Source organism: Metopolophium dirhodum, chromosome 9, assembly GCF_019925205.1.
Source record: "Metopolophium dirhodum isolate CAU chromosome 9, ASM1992520v1, whole genome shotgun sequence".
In the NCBI taxonomy this organism is placed as follows: Eukaryota; Metazoa; Arthropoda; class Insecta; order Hemiptera; family Aphididae; genus Metopolophium; species Metopolophium dirhodum.
The window spans coordinates 8578905-8601895 of record NC_083568.1 but is presented as its reverse complement, the minus strand read 5'-3'; the positions used below and the strand labels follow the sequence as shown (position 1 = coordinate 8601895).

At 31.6% G+C, this 22991-nt stretch overlaps 1 protein-coding gene across 2 annotated transcripts in view; it reads right to left on the bottom strand.

Annotated features, from left to right (window-relative positions):
• The window catches only part of LOC132952202 (uncharacterized), a 132345-nt gene that overhangs the window by 11714 nt on the left and 97640 nt on the right, over positions 1-22991 (bottom strand). For both annotated transcript variants that reach the window (XM_061024405.1, XM_061024406.1), the window contains one exon: positions 16681-16774. In XM_061024405.1, coding sequence (XP_060880388.1) covers positions 16681-16774 — 94 coding nt within the window. The remainder of the gene's footprint in view (positions 1-16680; positions 16775-22991) is intronic.

The window sequence follows — 22991 nt, the reverse complement described above, 5'->3', positions numbered from 1 at the left end:
ATCGCGAGCTATGTATTTATATATGTTACATCAAACCGATGGGACGACATTAAGTATATTATGATGTATACGACCCGAAAACAATTGTTTTTTTTTTTTATTATTTATTGTCTCGCTAAATGTTTCGCGAGCACAATTATTTTGTCATCGTCTATATAATATAAAATGGGCTGACCCAATTTCGTCGTAGCCTCGTCGCCCCTGTTCATCAAACTGCAGTTTATTATTAGGCCTAGAATTTAACTGCACGACTTGCACAGTGACGACACACATAACAATATAATATATATATATATTACACGCTCGTTATAATAATATGCTATTTACGCGCCGCCGCCCGTATCGACACACCACACACGACCATTATTATATATATTAGTGTATTGTATAAAAAACTATACACATATGCACACATCGGAGATAGTAATTTTTCACATTTACGCACGTCAAACGACCAAACTCTGTGGCAAAAATAACAACGTACATAATATACATTTCATTATTATTATTATTGTTAACACTACGACAACGGCTAATTAAAAAATCCCATCACAATGTGCGACGCGAGGCGTGATAATAGATTCCGAGGTTGAGGTACATTATAATAATATTATATTATATCAATGCGTTATACTCGATAGATAAAAAACCGATAGTATAATGACGTGTTGATAAAAAATATTATATCGCGTTAGTTGTTTAGTCTCGGCAAGCCCCGACAATGCGTAAACACCCGCGGAGAATTTTCTTTCGGAAATCTGGGAAATCGGCGCTCAATAGAACCGACAGTTTTCCGCGAATTTGACGTCCGCTTCATCGGTTTTATAGCGTAAATAGTACCTACGTAAATAATTATAATAATATGTTTTGCGTAGGTACACTGGTCCGTCGTCGTCATAAGAGTTAAACGGAAATCGTATCGGACTTGCCAAAATATTGTGTCGGTTTACGCATATTGTGCGGGAGATAAACAACCAATAACAACACTATTATTATCACAAAAAATAAAATATAATATATGCACTGAGCACCATTACCTATTAATTATAATACCTACTCGATAATATTATTGTAAGAAAAACACCTTATATAATATAGTATAGCTGCTGTTTACAGTGTACTTGCCGCCGACTTAAAAAAGGCCATGAGACCGCGACGTCTGCGATGCGCAACTAAATTTATAAAGGCCATACGATTCAACAGTGATTTAGTTATCGAATATGTGCACTGACCACGGTTATCTAACTAGATAAGATCTACTTAGATAACCGTGGTATTGACCACGCGAAACCGGCGCCGGCGTCCATGCTGGTGAGCCGACGTGTACAGAGTGCTTATACATTCATATTTGAATATTTCATAGGCATGCAAAAAAAAAAATTATCTCCTCTAGTTGCTCCCCTTCCCACGAAAATGCTGTTATAATCATAAGTATCAAATTTGTTGGTAACTTTTTTTTTGTACATCGACTAGAAAGTGTTCAATTCGACGTTTTACCTGCACATCATATGGGTTTTGAACCCGTCTATAACTTCTTCCAATAATATCGCTACAATTCCTATATAGGGGGTACTTTTTTAAAACGAGACTTTCAAATATGTATCGATATCGAGTTCTTCTCGGGATGAAATAATAGGCCTTTCCGGTGGATGAGATTGACCCACCCCCCTCCTCCTCCGTCTTGGAGGCACACGCAGTATGCAGTGGCATCGTACCCCGCGGGCGCCCATAACATTGTATTCCATTATTCGAACCAAGACAAAATAAATTTATTTAGTTATGATTCGAACGCTCACTTATAGGTACGACGTAAAAATGTCACATTTTCTTGACACGCGCGAAAACTCGTACATAGACCATTTACTTACAATATAAATTACAATAATATCCGCAAACCGTGACAACGAGTACGGTTTTTTTTTATTAAACATTTTTCGACCGACTGCAATGTATTATCATAACGACACACGCCTGTTAGTCGACACGACACCGATGTGTGTATACGGTATACCTATAAATATGTACCGCGGCTGCAGGCACCTATACCTCATATTGTTATTATCATATCAACCGCGTATACCATGTATTTTATACGAAATAATGTATAGGTACCCGCGATATATTATACCGACCGCGTTCGATAGTGTTATATTTTTTTTTACGGTTTTGTTTACGCCACTGACTGCAATATTATTATTATACTCTCACACGATTATCGTGTCGGAAACAACACTTTATTGTGCTCTGTGTGTTATGATATTGTTGTTGTTGTTGTTGTTCATCGTCGTCGTCGTCGTCGTACGTATATAATACTATACAATAAACACGATAAGCACCACCGACACCTAAATTAGGTTGGTCGAGCGTATAATATAATATTATGTATAACACATATATAACAAGAGCATATACGTCAACGGGTGCACCGCGAGAGAGTTGTACTTCCTAAGAAAGACCGTCTCGGCGTGGAGGGAAGAAGTGCCCGAGAGTCCGCCGGGGTTTCGACCGCCTGGGGACTTTCAGGGGTGGGCGTGTGTGGTCGTGCGAGGGGACCGCGGGAACGCGTCCAAAACGGAGACTGTGGCGCAAGTCCAACTTTCCGGGTCACCGTTGACGTCAGAGGGGCTTTTATTTCCGAAGGTCCCGCCACGATTATTTTTATTATTAGGTTGGTTATTATTTTACGAAACGCTCGCCGACGACTACTATTTATTATAATATTATTATGTGCGACGACGACGACGACGGTTTGTCTGCAGCTGCGTGCCCGCGTGCGAGCCTGTCGTGGGTGACCACCCCGAAAATATCGCCTCGGCGTCACCGATATTTTCGTACTCGTACGAATATAGTGCGACGATGGTAATAATTATTGTCACGAGTTCGCGGCCAACGCCAGCGGCTGTCGTGTGACAGATAATATATTATAAAAAAACGTAATATAATATATATATATGTATGCAATTATACAATTGGGTTTCGTGTTTTATGTCCGTCTCCTTTGTCCGCTGAGGCGATTTCGAGCGAGTTTTATCGGTTATCCAAATCGTACATTGTCTCTACTCTCTACGTGTTCTTATATATTATATTATATGTTACACTGCACGTGCAGCATGCGGGGTGCTTAACCCTGATTTGGGTTGCTAGTTGCTACTTAACGGTTGTGGGTAGAGGGTTGGATACGGATAACTTTTGATCTTTTAAAAATATAAAAATTTTAATTTTCCTCGTACCCGCTACAAGAAGTCAACCGTTGCAAGTATGTACCTACATTTTCGTTTCCCAGTACCCACAAATACGTATATAGGTATTAGGTAAAGGTATACTATTTGCTTCTAAATTCAAACACAGCATCCATTACAAAATACCAGGGGTCACCAAATGGGGCGTCTCGTGGACGATATTTGTCTGGCCCGCAGACAAAAAATTAGACTTTTAAAATATTATTTTTCGTGGTGAACTTTTCAATTTTCATTTCATTTTTTGATTTATAAACATGTTGCAGAGCCATTACTTTTTATCACGTCACATAATCATCGCGCTGGTTTTCGAGTACCTATACGTATCATAGTGAAATGAGAAAAAAAATTCGATCGTAATAATAATATTATACGATATACAAAACATGTATTTCAAATATACCTGTTGTGCAATAATTATTATACTAAACTACAATTATGTGAATGTTGCGTAGCAAAATCCGTCTGCAGCACTATTATACTGCAGCAGCGTTTATGTGAATAAATTTGAATTGTGATTTTGTGTGAATAAGACAAGTCTGTTTGCGATTTACAACACACGTTGATCATGTTCGAAGCTGGTGTATGGAATATATTTATATGTATAGTGCGAATATTTAAAAAAAAAATAACAATGAAAACTAATCATTATCCCGCGGAAATTTTTCTTATAAGTAGCTGGATGATAATATGCGTATTAATTATGCTGTACCTATATTTTTACAATTTTTTTATGACGTTTTATTTTTGACTTCGAGGCAGCTGAATATTATCATGCAAATTTCGGTGCATAAAAAACGATTTTTCAACTAATTTGAACTAATTTCATTTTACATTTACGTGATTACCTTCATTACATATCTTGACAATTTTTTTGTAGGAAAAAAGTGAAAAATCGTATTGTTTCATGAGTACCTACTGAGTAGGGCACTTGAAATTACAAAAATTAAGATCGCGAGAGTATAATAATATATAATTGTGTTTTAGCCGCCTCGTATAGTAGTTGTATATATAATATGAGAATAATGAGAAAAGAAATATGCGAACGCATTTTGAGTGTACCAGCGCGTGATTGTTATACCTAATAATATTATAATTTTTTAGTGTTGTTCCAACCGTAAGTATGTATTATATTCTGTCACAAACCGAACGCATATTTATTTTTAAACATCGGATAAAAGGTATGCAATTTTGCTTGTCGTCTGACGCGAGAACGATTGTAAACTGAAATCGTTGTTGATTTTTTTTTTTTATTTTAAGATAGGTGGGCACCTATATTTGGTCTAGTTCCGTATTAGGTAAAGAGCGAACGATCGATAGTATATTATTATGAACTATGATAATATCTCAGCTCATGCTCAAGACAACTATAGACGAGATGTTCGGTGTAGGTATATACGTGCCGTATACAGCCAACAGTGAATCTTTATATATGATAAAAAATAATATTCAATAACAAAAAATTGCTCGGATAAACTAGACCTGCAAATTATATACAAAGTAAAATAATCTATTGGCGGTGATAAATAGTTCGAAAATATAATAACAATTATTATTTATTATACATCTTAATTTATTTAACCTTGTCTTAATACATTATCAATATCTTTTAGAAAGTCGCAGATATCATTATTAGACTTTATACCGTCATAATATATTGCACGATCATTAGTTAATATTTTTAATTTTCATCTTAAAAGTATATAAATTGAAATTTTGTATTTGTATTTGATTTTTTAAGTTGTATTAATAATATTATACATACGATATTTTTTCTCTTGGCTTCATATCATTGGGTGTCACAGACATATTTCATCCGTGTGTTATTTTACCCGAGACTTTTTGTTCGATTATACCGTATAGAGAGTACCGGTACATAATACCGATAGAATCATGCATTTTTAATAAGAGCTAAGACTAAGACTTTTTGATTACTTCCGTCTTCCGTACGTATAGGTATAACCAGAACATCAGATTTTTTTTTGCCGTTTATATACGATAACAAGAACTCCACACAAAGACGTCACAAAGACGTCATATGTCTATAGTCTATAAGCATTAAATAATTTTCTTGTATAGTTTTTTATTATTGGCAAGAACAGGTAGATACGTTCACTATATATACGTTGGCCTCGAGTTACGAGGAAAAAATTTGCACTGCAGTACAACAGACGGGTAATTTGTCAAAAAGTAAAAATTATGAAATCTTAATTTCTGTAATGTAATATTAACATGTATTGTAATGATATGCGTAAATACTTCTTGTAAAACAAAGAGCTCAATAGCATCACCTTTGATATCCCGAATTTCAATACTATAGGCAAAAGCTGTCTATTCTCCACACAAAATCAAAATGCACCACCTATGCTGGCATGTTGTAGTTGCACGAAATCCTAACATATTATACAAAATCAAATGAAATACATTTAAATAAATAAGATGTCACACAACGGACACATTTCAGAAAATTCCGAGGAAACTTGAAGTAGAAAAACCATCTTACGTATTGACCAATGGACCATACCCATCTCACGCAATGCAGCTTCCTCATCGAAAAAAAAAATCTATACAATGTGCCTTTCATGCGCAGTTATGCACTTTATAGTAAAACGAATTGAATGTCGCAGTCATGAAAACCTTAAAATAAAATGCAGCCTACCGTACCGAATATCTTCAGCTCTCAATTCTCACCCCGATTCGATAAAAACACTACCTAGGTAATCAAATTTATTAGTAAATCAACATTTTCAAATACTGTGTAACTTTTATTTATTTATTATTACTTTTTTTTATCCATTTCCTACCATTATTATTAAATTACGCATTTCATTATTATTAAGCACAACTGTAAAACTCCTTAAATCTCAATAGCATTTCAGAAAATTATGGATCAAATTACTTGATATTATGTACCTATTTGATTAAAAACTAATAAAGTATATTTTATATTTTTTGGTTTTTTAATATTTATAAATAAAATACACGCAGGTGCTATAAAAAATCAGAAGAATACATAATATTCTTAAATTTAAAATGAACAGTAAGTTCTAAGTTTAAATTTTTAAATATGATATTTTATTTACAATTGACACAAAAATAAAACCAAACAATTAAATAATGTTTGAACTTAATGGCATTTTACCAGACGAGACGTTTACACAGACTTGGCATGTAACTCTAAAGTTAAAATATATAATTATAATTATTATACACACTATACTATAATTTTGTTGTCTACTCATAATGTTTTCTCTAAAGTTTGTTTTTATTTTAATTTTAATTACCCGGTTCGCGTGTAGTATCCAATGACGGTTTGTTTGTTTTTTTAATTGATTATAATTGATACTACTCGTAGATGATGACTATATAGCACAACGTAATACGCGGGTATTACTCATATAACCGAACTAGATTTAAATTCATATATATATATATATTTTTAAATACAAACTAATAAACTATCGAGAAAAAGTCGTAAAATATGGTTTGTAAAATAATAAATGTGAATGTACTTAGTACTCGGATATACCCAGCTAGTTGTAACTGGGTGAGAAACGTGGTGAAGGCGTGTAAGTGAGTCACGTGAAGAAGTTGCGCAAAAGTCACGTGAAAGAGTCACATTTGCTTTATAGATTGGTTCTCGTTTTGTTGGATTTCATTTACACAAAGGAGTGTACGATGCATAACCTGACACGGCGCTATGGCTCTATTATATTATTATATTTGGGAATAATATAATGAGGACAGTAATACATTCTTTACAAATATGATAACCTGAATTTAAGAAGATGAGTATGAAAAATTGATAAGACGGCTTGAACAAAAGACGATTGTGTGTATAACGTGTGAACTTTCTTAATTAATTACCACCTAATGACTGTAGAGCGCAGAGGCTACAAGTTCAACGATGGTTGTTTAGGTGGGCAATTGAGTTGCTTTCACTGTGCACGGGCGTCTTAAAAGTGAAATCTTTCCGCGGTAAGATGTAATGTTGAAACTCACGCAAGTCCAACATTTGTCAGAAAATGATTAAGAAAAAAACAATAAAAAAATAATATTAGTCATATTATATTTCGCGAAATAATAATAGACCATTCAAGTTTCAACATGCATAATAATTAATTAATAACTTAGAGGTTGCCAGTTGAATATATTCTCAATATTATACTAGGTAATGGGTACCTATACATAGTATGCATATACAGCAGGAAACGCGAATGTTGAGTAACGGCTTATCCAGAATCGCGAGTGACGATGATTGAATTATTAAAAAAAATTAAAGGTCATCTACTTTGGAGGGTTATGGGGAACTTCGGAGAAATGAAATATTTATTTAACACACAATATTATACTTCTTGTAGGTATGTACGCAAGTTCTTAATATTATGTAAAAATATTATGATCAATAAATATTAATATCATCTCTGAAAATATTCTAACGAATCAAAAGTGTGTTATAAACAAGAATGAAATAAATACGTTCACTATAATAGTGATAACTGATTATAATATGTTATAATAAAAACTATCGACTAATCTCTTTAGTATAAAAATTTGATAAAAAAAAAAAAAATTGAGTTAATAATTTGTACATTAACCCAACTACGTCATACATTTAAGATTTATTTGTAAAATGTTTTGTACTGGCCGCTGGGTTAATTTATTACTATACCTTAAGCATAATAAAAAATGTGAAGACGATTTTACCAATTTGTTTAATGAATGACACGCATAACATTATGATATATTGATTTATTTATCGGCACCGGCATAATATTTATTTGTTTTACCTATTACCTACGCAATATGTTAGCTTTAAGGAATGCAAAAATTCAAAGTAATTTTTTAACCGATATCACTAATATTTATTGTAAAAATACCTGATTAAATGTTCCATGATTGATAGAAGTCTAGTAAAAATGAACTACCGTAGCAACATTTTTTTTTTTCGGAGACACGCGGAGATTGTATATCGTTATTACTTATTATTTCCAAAAGAGAAACGACTGTCAAATAATGTGTTCAAATAAGGGCCGCAAAAATTAAACGTACATTTGAAATCCGGCGAACTGAAAAAAATTACTAACTAACGGCGGCCGATCTGATGTAAACTGAACCGTAACAGGTACATTATCAACATCTAAATACACAATAATTTGTACATGTGGTTGTAACAACGAAATTGTCAATAGTATAATATCCGAACTACAGCAGCCGAGGTGGTTATCTTTTATTGCAAAAACATTTGTAATCACCTGATGTTGATATATACATACACACGTCGCGTCACTATAATAATATGTAATAATTTATTTAAATGAAATAATTAACGAGCAACGAGAACTAAATACGCGTTTGGTATAAGCATTTTTTTTCCGTATGAAATTATAACGCTCGCCGCTCTATTCTTTATTGTATTATTATATTGTTATATAATTCATCAAACGTTATACTTATCGATAAAGTCCATAGATATATAATATACACATTAGATGCGTATGAAAAACCGTTACGAATTATATTGTATTGTATTAAAGTCAATATAAATAACTATGACATATGTATATATTGTCAATAGCATAATTATTCCTCACTTGTATACTTTGCGAATGTAGTCCAAAGACTGTACACCTAAACGTTGAATGAATACCCACGTTATACGTATATTATATTGTATATAATTCACACAATATTATTATATAATCGAAAAGTTCAAACATTCAAACTAGGTTTATAGATTTTTGCCGGGTCGTTCGTTCTAACTCTAAACTTGGTTGTCCAATCGTATAACACGGTAATAGGTATGACACATAATATTAATAATTATACAGTACCTACGCTGAAATATTATTGCAAACGTATCGAAATGTATTCAACTATTGTATTCGTTATGGGAAAATTAAAACGGCGTTTTAATGGATTTTAGTGACAGACATACTTATGCACAGTGTACACGATTTGTATGGGAGATACCTATATAGTTATTAATGATTAGAAATTACGTTTTGGAATTTTTTACTTTAGAGTACATTTTTTTTTTTTAGAATTCAAGATAAACAATGCGAGTGTCGGTTTGTATATACGTGATTAATCAGTGCCAACGAAATTGTGTTTTTTTTCCTGCAAACTGTTCAAAGTGGACAACCGATATTTCTGCAATTTTTTTTGTTTTTTTACAAAACTTTTATTGTGAGTGCTTAATGTCGGCTGTTTAAAAATAAATATTCTCATTTGAGTCGGCTAGGCGCTTTTATAACGGGTGCGACCACAGTCGGCACTGACAAAGACGGCCAAACCGTGTGGCAAATGAATAACAAACGCTTAACGCATTAAAAAAAACCATAACTAAAAGACTTTTTTGGCGTAAACACTGGTTTAGGGTTTAAATTGAAGCCGAACAGTCGACGAGGAAATAAAACGCTCGATGACGCAATATTTTTATTCCGCCTCGTGTGCGCGAAACACGCGATTTGACGAACCGTTTGGCAAAACCTATCAACACGGGGGTTGTCGCAGCATTGAAGAGAAAACGATTTTGTTTATCAATTTATTATTATAATATTATATTATCGACGTGCGCACACCAAATAGCTGACTTATATTATATTATAGCCGCTGTCAAGACAGTTGTGTAAACGAGCTGCTTTTATTATATAATGACGATAAATTTTTTCTACTATTCCTATAAGTGCGGATGCACGTCCACAGGTAGTCGGTGTATAATAATATTATGTGTACGCCATTCTCTTCTATTCCCTGCACTTAGCGGCGCCGCCATCGTTGTCTCTGATTATTGCGGTTGATTGAAAAAGTTGCGTGACGCGGGCCAAGATTATTGTTTTTCTATGGTATTATAGCTGGGGAAATGCCGTATTATAGCTATATAATACGCTGCACTGCTGTGCTCTGAGTAATTGCTGCTATGCATACAACATACATTATAGCCTATAGGTATATCATTATATAAGCTGGGTCGTTAATTGTTCAGAATTCGGTGTCAATTAAATTTTTTTTTTTTTTTAGACATTTAAAAACAAAAAAAACGACCACAAAAGAATAATTATTACTTGGTTGTGCTTTTCCTAAAAACGTATAAATAATATTTAATACCTGCGTCGTAGATTCTATACGACGTAGAATGAAATAATTTATCGATTTTTACGGTATATTATTATTATTATGTGTATACCTACCTATCTACGTATGTATATATATTATAAGGACTAAATATAACATTGTCGCGATGCGTGTTGGGCCGGTTTGTTGGCGCGGGGAGAAAGTGCAGGGGAGGAGCTGAGGGGGCGCAATTACAATTTTTTTATTATTTCCATAGGTGAAAAGTGGTCATTCGAAAAAAAATTGAAGGATTGCTAGAACACGTACCTATACAGGTAATCCCCCTCCCCGTCCGCCCTTGACCTTTGAGGTGGTGGTGGGGGGGAGAATAATTGACATGCGTCGGAAACGATCGTGACGACCGTGTGCGCGTATTTACGGACAGAATTATTGTCGAGTTGCAACAAAATTGAATTTTATATTAAATTCTACTACGCGCTGCAATATGCACCGATCGGTCGGAGACGTCGTCGGCGCGGAGTGTAATAATATTGAACGTAGGTATAGGTCCGTCGCCGTATGCAGTCCGAGGACAAGACGAGGGCACACGTGGAGGGATAAAAAAATAAATAAGACAATGTGACGAGTAACTCGGTACAAGAGCGGCGGGTGGTGGTGGTGGAGTTGGTGTTGACGGGGTGTGTGGTGGGTCATGTGGAGGGGGTGGCGTATAGAGCGCACATAGCTTGGCGACGTGTAACACGTACGACAGTACAATAATAGTAATAATAATAATAATAATAATAGAAATAAATAGCAACAGTAATAATAATAATAATAATATAATAGCGCCGTTCACGCGGCGGCGGCCTGACGACGCCCGCCATGACCCGTTTGTTCTTCGGGCGCGCGTCCCTCCGAATGCAAATTAATTCGAGTCTGCCAACGTTCATTCCGTCGGCGCCAACGGTTCATCGTCCCGCTCGCACAGAGTAATAATGATAATTATAATAATGACGTTAAAAAGGCGTATCGCACTGTGTGCCCTGCACGTGACACGAGGACCCTTAGAAATGCGGCGTGTCCTGCAGCCTCTCCTCGTTTCGAATTACCGCGCTCCGGACGCGCACTAACGTGTGCAAAAGGATATAGATGGCTGCTAAACATTTGTCATTCGTCTGAAATGCCATGATAATAATGTGTGTCGGACGTAATACACGAAAATATAATATATTTTACAATATAAGGCCACTGGTGATGGGTTTCCTCTAAAAAGTATATAGTTTTGAGCGCACATCGCACCATAGCGTATTTAATAACATAATACGGGTAATAGGTATGCATATTATTATATTTAAGCGTTTGTGTGTTTGTGTTTTTTGTTATTATTATTATCATTCGATTTCATCGACGTAGTTCTACAGTTGCAGAGGATATCGTTATAATATTAAAATTATGTAAATCTATATATTATCATTATTATCATCATTTCCATGGTATGTTATCTACTCAAGAATATCATATAGGTAATGATATAACGATCTTATATATAGCAGTTCAGCGTACATAATGAAAAGTTGACGTATTAAAATTAAAATAAAAAACCAGTCGACATATAGGAATCAAAACAAATCGTACCACATTTTTTAGATTCTTAGCGGAGCGAGGAATGCGTATATTATTGGTTTTACGATGTGTTTTTTCTTCAGTTTTGTCTGCTATCAATTTTCTATAGTAGGTAATAGTAGATATTAACACCTACATAGGTCGAAGGCGGTATGCTCGACCGCATATCTTTTTAACGAAATCTTACTGACAAGTCGTGAAAACATTGTAAAATTACAACACGTTGGGCCATTTTTGATTGTTTGTTATGTTTTGAAATATTACAATGTGAGAATATTGACATATTGACAAATTATGTATTTAAGTAGATATTGTCGTGACCTTCTTGCCTCCCTCCTCATTTAAACCAGACTATAGGTTCACTACCGGTTAATTTTTTTTTTTAAGTCAACCGTGAGTGTCATTAATGGATGACTCCTCAAATCAAATCTTACCACGCAACTGTTATGTATTTCTTATTATTTTAGTTCATTAACGAGATTAATTAATATTTATACTATGTATTCTGACCTTAACACATATATTATACTAATATTGTGCCCTCTAGGTATAGATTATTATTATACCTACTGCAAATAAAAAAAAATATATTATAGATTTACAGATATTACAAAATTATGAGCATTTAGTGTATTTAGTATGTAAATATGTATATAAAACTTGAAAATGCAGTTTAATATATGTTATACTGTAAATATAATTGTGTCACTGTGATAATAATAAAAAAAGAAATGTTTGATATAAGGATTTTAACTTTTAAGTCTGAATGGCATTATGACAGTGAATAATTCCAATTATTTGATGACGTTATTAGTCGAAATTAATTTTAATTAAATTTGTAACATTAGATAGTAGTAATAGGTTTGATATTTAAATAAAATGTCAGTTACTAGCATATTTATTAAAAGTTTAAAATCTTTACAATCGTGATTTTCTTAATATAACTATTTAATATATTTTTCGAATAATAATATGTAATTTTGTTATATTTATATGTAAATGAGTAAATGTAATTAATATTAATGTAATGTGTAACCATTGAGCTACCAGCCTGTACTATTAATAGAATAAAATAAATAAAAATAATGTGCCTATAAAAATTGTGACTTACGTAAAACAAAATTACATACACGATAATAACCCACACCCACACAACCTTTTCAAAGGTAAATAAAATTAAATGTTTTAATAATTTAAACTCTAAAGGAAAACGGTGTCAATTGTTTGGAGCTAAACTGACTCGACCATAGAATAATGTCTATAAGTATGCACATCGTATCGCGTGATCCAAACTCTCATTCCTGTAATCGAATTTTTGATTGACTCGTACACGCACACATACAATATTTACACCTACTTGTGTGTTTTGCATGTTATAATTACATATTATACATTGTTATATACACAAAACTGTTTAATTAAATAATAACATATTAGGACGTCATACCTAACGTTATTTTAGTTATACTATTAAAATAAGTATAAGTGTTTTGCGATCATTTTTGACATTGACACGATGTTCACTTTTGAATGTCACTTTATGGAAATTTGTCGACTAGACAAGCGTACTTACCTATATAATATTATAATACGCCGACGCATTATATACATTATATTTTTCCTGGCTATATTTAAATCACGAAATTTTATTATGAATCACGATTTAATAATTAAATGCACGATAAATAGTGTTAATTGTATTCTTTAATTGTGAGAAGTTCCGGCACGCGGCTTTGATAATTTTAAAATTAGAATTGTCTAATAATAGCATCTTATGGCTATATGACCTATAGATATGGGTATAGTTCAAAAAAATATATAATATATGAAAGCTATTGCAATCGAGGAAGTACTAAGTATTACTCGTTTCGGTAATCGAAGTAGGTAGGTAGTACATTTTATGAGTATATTTATTATTATAATCAATTTTCAGAGATATTTGTTAAGTTATTACTCAGTATAAACGTTATTTTAAAAGTGTTTTATTGATTTCTTATTTTTATTATTACACTAAAAAAAATAATAATATACATAATATATATTCGTTGGGAATATGTTCTACCTACCTGCTTCAAAGCTATACACATTTATTAGATTATTTTCCTTAAAAAACAGACCCTTTTTTTGAATTTGAATGGTTTAAAGTTTTGGTCAAACACGGGTACCATGCCGAGCATCGATCCACCCAGTAAGTAATGACGTCATGGTTCACCTAGGCAACCCCCGTTTGCTTGAATCGGCCGTATGCACGTGCATGCTGACGTACTTTTTGAAACGTATTTTCGAGATAAAATACGTTTCCAAATTGTTCGTTATTCATGTCAAGTCATTGGACGGCAGTTAGAGATAGTTTACTAGTAAAAGTACAACAGTTGATTTAATTTAATTACAACAATAGTACCTGTTTACGGACAGTAGTAAATAATATTTTGGTTTTGATTCGAGATAATATATATATTAAATTTAGAAAGCGAATCATGATCGGAAAATAAAATGACAATGTAATCATTACTATAACTACGTTTAAATCAAAATCAGAGAGAACTTTCTGGACATTATAATGTATATTATATTTATTTTGTATTTTAGAATTGTATTTAAACCATAAGCAGATCATCGAGAACTGAATAATATCAAATTCGCTGAGCTAAGAGAAATCGTCCATCAGTGGCTAGAAATCTATCCGGGATCCGACATGAATAAAATTTCTCCACAGCATGCGAATTAGACATTAATATTACATATTATATTATAGTATATAATTGAAATGCATTTATCGAGCAGTAGCTAAACATAAATTACATAATATTTCAGTTCTTCGAAGCCGATGTTGCTGTTTAGTATTTTCCACATCGGCACTGTACCTATCTACCTACGCCCCACATGATGCGTAGTGCAGGAACTAACTTTTTCCTATATAAACTTTGAATCGAACGAGTGATTAATGATATTATATGCGATGCTTTGATTTATAATTGGATATGACTATAGTAAAACCGATGCATGCAAGGAAAACATTTAAGTGGAGATTGAAATCAAATGTCCCTAGTTAGGTATAGGTACCTACAACAATAATATTATGATCTCACACTAAAAACTACCTGTTAGAGGTACCTATATGCATTACACGTATTATTACATTGTAACAGCTATCGATAAAGCTTATATGCTGCAGGTTTTGTTCGTATGGTCGTGTTTGCATATCGAAAAAAAATTATAAGTCTTCAAGGTGAATTGAATACTGTAGCCAAAATGTCAATCACGGTGACATTTATAATATAATGAAAAACATTGAATAAACGAACATTAGAGAGGTAGACCTCTAGAAAACAAAATATCGTGATCATTCATAAATAATATAGAATCAGATCAGAAGTCATTTCCGAAATTACATTTCCAAGGCCTAAGTGGCCTGACATTGATTAGAAAATAAGGTTTGTTGTCACCTGACCAGGGCCATATTGTATTAAGATGTCGACGGTTAATAGAAAATCCTTTATTAGTCGAATAAAACAATCAAATGTTTTCTAGTATACAGTTTTATCATCAAGCAATTTATTTAAATGTTTGTGAAACGCATTTATTAAACAATAATTATAAAGAATTGATTAATTTTAATTCTGGGACAATCGTGTGCAATATTAGTCCACGTTTGCATCATCTGCAAGAAATTAAATTATATAAGAACGCAGACAACAATATAATAATTTTTTTGAAATTACCTATTTATGAAATATATTTAACTTGATAACTATTAACTACTTTACCTGTATAAATATAATATAATTGTACTATAAATCGTCAAATAAGTACTGAAATCAACATGAATACTTTCTTAATTTCTAATGCATATAATATGTATAATTACGTGTTGGAAATGAAATCTATTTAATTTCTACAAGCCATCACAAACTACTGCAAATGAATAGCAAAAAAATTTTCTTTAGAAAATTCCGAGGAAAATTCTATTTGATGATGATAATATAAATGTTATTTTTTACTACGGTAAATTATAAGAATTCTTTGTAATGTGACTGGTCTGCCACGTGATACACTACTGACGCTCATCCATATCCGACAACGTGTACCTATATATATTTATTTTAAAAGCGTATACGAATCGACTGATTTAAATTATTTATTTTGCCCGTTATAGGTGTTATTTATATACATGCATATTATATATTACATATAAATTGGATGAGTTTTTTACGATTATGATGCACCATCCGCGGATAACCCGGTCCGACCCTGGCATTGATGGCGAGTGCGGAAAATTATTGGTCTGACCCGATTTCTCCCGGACCTCGAGATTTGAAATATTAACGTTAATTTTGCATTCAAATCGAATATACATTTATTTATATATATATATATATTAATATATTGTAGGCTATACCTATAGTACATTATATAGTAAACGTATTCGTATGCACTCATTGAGGTGCGCATTGGGTTAAACGCACTCAATCTATATATATATATATATATATATATTACTATCTATTGAACAAAGAACAAAGTTTGTGTGAGTGTGTGTATGTTTATGTCTGTAAATGTGTGCGTGCGTGTACGCAGTGATTTCTTAAGGTTCAAGGATCTCCAGTACGGGTCTCGTCCGGCGCCGCAACCTGAATGTTTCCTCTAAGTACTATAATAATAAACCCTTGTTCTCTGTAAATATTCGCTATACATCGCCAGACCAAAGCACTTTTCGAAGAGACAAATAACACAATATATTGTAAACACATTTTTAACCCACCTTATAGTAACTGCTAGGATTACTATTATCACAGCGACGAGCACCATGGCGATGAGGACACCGCACACCATGTATACTCCTTCGTTTGGAACATCTAAACAAGAAAAATATAACACAACAATTAGGTAAATATTACATTTATTAATACTATAAGATTAACGAGTCTTATAGAGGAAAAAAAACACGTGAGCTTATATAGTAATCGTATACAATCTGATTTTGTTTTAATGAAAGAGCTACAAAAGTATAGGTGACGGTTAGATCAGTAAACATTGTATTTTATCTATATATAGGACCTACATGCTCGTATTATATTAAAATACTCTTAAACTATGTGTACAAAATATTTCTTAGTGTGGATTACACATTATATTTTATCAGAAACCCAATCTATTAAATGTTAATTTTATTATTTTACAATAATTCTAACTTGCGATATTATAATAATAAATTGCGATTCATTGAAAATATTATAATATTTTAATTTTATAAAAACATTGTTAACTGCTTCAGTAGATGTTTAGTCAACAGTTGTATTATTTGACAACGTGTATACTTGTAGATATAGTGGTTATCCTCGGGAAAAAAGTATTTACGTTTGTGAAATATTTATATTATATACGTTTCTTGGGGCTAAAATAAGTTCTTTATGCATTTTTTCCTTCGTTAGTATATAATGGCGCAGACGGGATCATCGACTCTTCTCCGCAGGTCACTAACTTCCTCTCTTCTGTCTCCCTCCACTCACGCGCTTTGTCCGCATGTACGGCCAGACGCACATTATTCAGGGCTTCTCATCCCTACGTTTTCGTTCGGAATCACATTTTTACATCTACGTTATATAATCGGTTTTTTAAGGTTATAATACTCGTATATTATGCCCCTGGAATTATTATTCAAATAATCAAATTAAATAAACACAAAAGGTGTTTCAAACTATATATTTATAAATATATAGTTGGTTCACTACTAAATGTATCAATTGTTAGGAACCTTGATTTGTGTTTTTTCATTGCTTGCCTCATCGGTGGTTTTGTGTTTTGTATAAGAAAAAAAATAAAAATAATACCATGTTCAGCATTTTATTAAACCCACGTGACGCTCTATACGTGCCTGTTATACGCCTTCTGTGTTTCTTTCCCATACAACTAGGTATAATGCATTTTACTAAACATAATATATACTTATCTAACAATCTTATCGATGGTATTGGCCCAGAGGGCTCGAAATTTAAAACATTTCAATATCGTTTTTACTGCAGTGTCTGTGCTGCAGTTGTGGGTTTACTGAATAATGCACGTTCTCATAATATTATCAATTGTATTTAATGATTAGATATTATATTTTTTTATATCTATTATTATTCAACGATATTTCAGTGACATTAATTATTTTGAGGTTACGAGTTCGAGGATCACCACCTACTGGTCGTGATTAGGTAGTGTAGTCCGTAACTGGTATAATAATATAACAGTTATCTATCTACTGGTAGGTCGTATAAAATACGTATAACGTATGTGCTATATAGGTACTTTGGTTTCATTTTAAACAATCTATAGTCATGATACGCATAATATGTTATTAAAACTGATTATTTCATGTTAATGTATATAATGGTATTTAATGGTATATTTTAATTTTACTAATACACAATAATATTATAATTTATACCAGACAGCTCACACAGGAAGTATAAATGTATAGTAGGTACCTACACTATTCTATACTATGTAGTGACTATGATGTAACAACAAACGTTTGTGGAATGGAAAAAAAAAACGTTTCTCATTATTTTGAATGTTCTATTATTCAGAGGTGCAGTCCAAAAGTCATAATAAGATATTTTATTGTATTTTTAAGAGCAATATTATAGGTACTTATCTGCATTTTCTGCATGGGCGTGATGCAATTACCCATATGGGGTAGAGTTCATGAGAGAATCTTTTTACTTTTATAGGTATACCTACTCAAAATATTTTGAGATTTACATATTTTGAATTGTATTGTACATTTGTACAAGAACAACGATTTTATTATATTAATTATGATTTTACATTTTTACGAGTGCTAATCAACCTATAATAACTGTAATTATAATAATTTGAATGATATATTTTTTTAAAAATTCATTGAAAAAAAATAACACATACATTAAATTCAACAGTATTTCGATACCTACTAGTATACTATTTTACATAGGTTTACTTAGGTACTTGGGTATCTATACAGTATTAGAAGTAATAATGATCTATGTATCAAAAATTGAAAAATGTAATTAATCATATTATGTCGTTATAAATTTGTTTTTATCTAAAAAATAGAAATGTTATTATGAATAAAAATGTATTTATTTTTAATTCAATTGATTTAGGGAATGATTTTATGTCTTATACTTTTATACATATTTATACATATATTATGTACACGAATGAGGTTTAGATGAAAACAGTGTGAATTATATCGATGTCATTATGTCAATAAATGTAAATATTAGCAGTGCTCGAATTGGGAAAAATTAAGTAAAGGAGCTCAATCCAACGATTTAATAACTGCGTTCCATGGTCGTAATTAATCAACACAAACTCGTGGCTTTGCCCCCCCCCCCCCACACCCACAACAATCCTACCTTACATACATATTTTTCATACCACTTTTCATTTTGAATTCCAAATAAGTATAATATATTTTGATAGCAAATTTACACATCTTACATTGTTACAGTAGAAAAAAAAATGAATAATAATCTACCTGTATATTCATTATACTATATAGATAACAAAATTAATAATTATTGTTTTTGATACAAACGAGACCACATATTTTGATAAGTATACTATAAAAAATACTGATAAATGATATTTCATTTGGAACACGATTTAAGATAGTACTATCACACACCAGTATCTGTGCCTTAGATAATATACTTGTATATGATCTATGATCTGTGAACTACTGACTAGGTAGAACACAGGGTGATATTACGATATTTCGTATAATTAATTATTAAACTAATATCAAAAATAATTTTGATATGAAATAGTAAAACTCGTTAAATAATTAACATCAATTGAAATTCACATTTTAATAAAAAATATTTCGGACATAAGCTTGTACCGTCCCCCCGTCCACAAGTTTTTTTATTTTACACAATAATATATACAATATTATAATATACTATATTTATATATACTGATTTTTTTTTTTTTTTTGATATTAGTTCCCTAGCAAGTCACGGCACCAGCTCCTTTTTAAGCGACGCCTGAGGTTGCCAGGTAATGTTTGGATGGATAGGTTTTTAATGAGTGGGTTTTGGTGTGTTTGCAGCCGGGCACGAAAGATTTTGTAGAAGCGTGTAGCTTCTTCTGTCACAGTTTTTATTGACAGGTCATTATGTATAGTGTAATTTGAAACAAAGGGTGGAGCATTAGTAATTTTCCGAAGAGCAATATTCTGAAAACGCTGAATTTTGTTTGTATTGGACGCTTTTGCTGTACCCCATAGTTGGAGACCATATGTCCATAGAGGTTTGAGTTATGTTTTATACATAAGAACTTTAATTTTTAAACTGGAGTGTTTGTTATTTGTAAGTAGCGTTCGTAGTCTACGAAGACGAGTGTTTAAGGCAAGTCTTTTTATACGGGTATGGCTATTCCAAGTGAGGCGCTTATCCAAGTTAAGTCCAAGATATCTAACTGAGTCAGATGTGGGAATAATCCATCCACAAGTAAAAAAAAAAAAGAAATAGTGGGGATACACAAAAAAAAATTAAAGTAGTAGGGGAGCTCCGTCCCCCTGCGCACCTCCCCAATTCGAGCACTGGATATTAGGTTATGCACGTTTCGATGCGTTCCGTTCACATCAAAGAAATTATTTCAATTCTGAATATCAAATATACTGGATCGATTGGCAACCTGTTAATATCTTATACTATCGACGTTTTATCTCACGTGTTAATTATTGAAATTAACATTGAAGTATAAAGTAATGATTAGTAATGTGGTTGTTGCATTAGGTATAGGTACATATTTTATGCAACTATGCAATAATTTGTAACATGCTTTATGTATATGTATTATTACAAATAGTAGATAGGTAGGCCAGTTTAACTATATCATCAATGAGTTTAAATAAATCCATCCTAAAACTGCAATAAATAACAACATACGCAGTAAAATTATTTTTTAATAATAAGCAATTAAATACCTTTACAAAAATGAACAAACAATAAATTGTAGTTAGGTAATAAAAAATAATTATTACATTTAATTTCTGCAAAATATTGAAGTTTTAAATATAAACATACGAGTAGGCGGGTACCTACAATCTGTATAGAAAATTACGTACAATAAGCAACGTTTTAAAAAAAAAAATTTATAAATTTACTGCGAGTGTAAAAGCTATCGTCCATTGACGGAATTCCAGTGACTATTTTAAGTCCTGCTTAAACTCCCTATTTAGGTGACAAGGTGGATTTTCAGAGAGATTATTGTAAGCCAGGTTCGCAATCAGAGGATTAGAATATCCGCATACAGACAGTTTATTAATCTTTTATATAGTGCCGTTAGTATAGACCAAGATTTGATAGATTTTTTGACAGACTAGTATTTTATTGGAGAAGTGACCCGCGTTGGTTATCCTATTATGATTACCGTCCATGAATAAGACGGGTTAATTTTCGCCATAGTGTCATTCATAATATCTATCGTGAATTCAATGAAAATCATATTATTGTGTATAATATTGTATAATACTACTGTCTTTGTATAATAATAATTATTTACTAATAAAACTATAGAAAAAAATGTGTTGTTATACGTTTTGAGATCTTCACAATTTGTATAAAATAAACATTTTTTTTTTTTTTTGGAGGGAGAGAGGGGTCAAGCCAATTATAATTTACAATTACGTAATATAAAGTTTCCAAAAAATAAAAATAGAAACTAACTTTTTATCAACACATAAAACATAATATCGTTATAAATAATAATATAATGACTTTATAGATTATTGTATGCAGTTTACAATAAATGATTACATCTTGTATGTCCAAAGGGCAAAGAAAAAATAATGGTTCATAAAAATGAACGAATTATCGATGAACGTGAGAGTATCTAGAAAGAATAATAAATAAAATACATGTTTAAATGATAAACCCAATACATTTAGGTGCTTTACACATAAATATATATTAATTATAAATTACTAATATTAGAACTTTAAACGTTTTAGTCCAATAGGTATATGAGTATAATTGAATTCATTATTACACTACAAGCTCTAATAAAACAAAACTAGCTTAGTTAGTCTCTTCTAAAATACAATTTTATAATAATATAACACTGTCAATCATTAGTTACTTATTTGTGTACATACCTAAGTATCATATATACTATATTATTATTACAATTTTAATATATAATTATCATGATTACCATTGGTTGACATTTTGTCACCTAATGAAGAGTTTTACAACACATGGGGCTGAATAATGGTAATCGTAATACCACGAACTATAATTATATGTATGCAATAATTATATTTTGTCATTGTTCAATTATAGAAAATATAGATTGTCTGGAATATTCAATTACTCATTAACTGTTTTTTTTATCGTTTTAAGTGATAATAAAATTGAGTATAATGACTATAAACTTGAACAATCATTAAAAAAAAGCTGATTATTATAATTGGATAGGCTAAAAAGCAAATATTTAAGTATTTATATATTATTATGGTTAGTTTAAAATGCATCGAATACAATTGCAATACCTACCTAATACGATTTCAATCAAAGGGCATTAGAAATAATTTAACTACCTATACTTATCTGCAATGTACTCGTATTATAGGTAATTTAAAAATGATATTTGATTTTGAAATAAAATTACCAACTATTTTTTTTTTTTTTTTGTAATGTGACCTGTTTTACATATGTCATATAGTTATATTCAAATTAAATAAGGGTTATCTGATTGTAGATTGCAATAAAAGAAATATGTTGAAAATGTATTTATGGATGAAATATTACTGTTATCCAAATTCCAAATATATGACATTATTTTTTTTTAAATTTAAAATACAATATCATAGTTGTACTTATTATACATAATATATATATTTTAACCAAAAATACTAGACGATTAGTTAAAATATAATATTCAGTAGGTCAATAGGTACTTAATTACCAAAGACTTGAGTAGGAATCAATTTAAATAAATCATAATAATATTCTGATGCGTATATCTGTATACCTAAGTATATATTATATTAATTTGATGTTTATATTTATTCGTACTTAATATATACAAAAA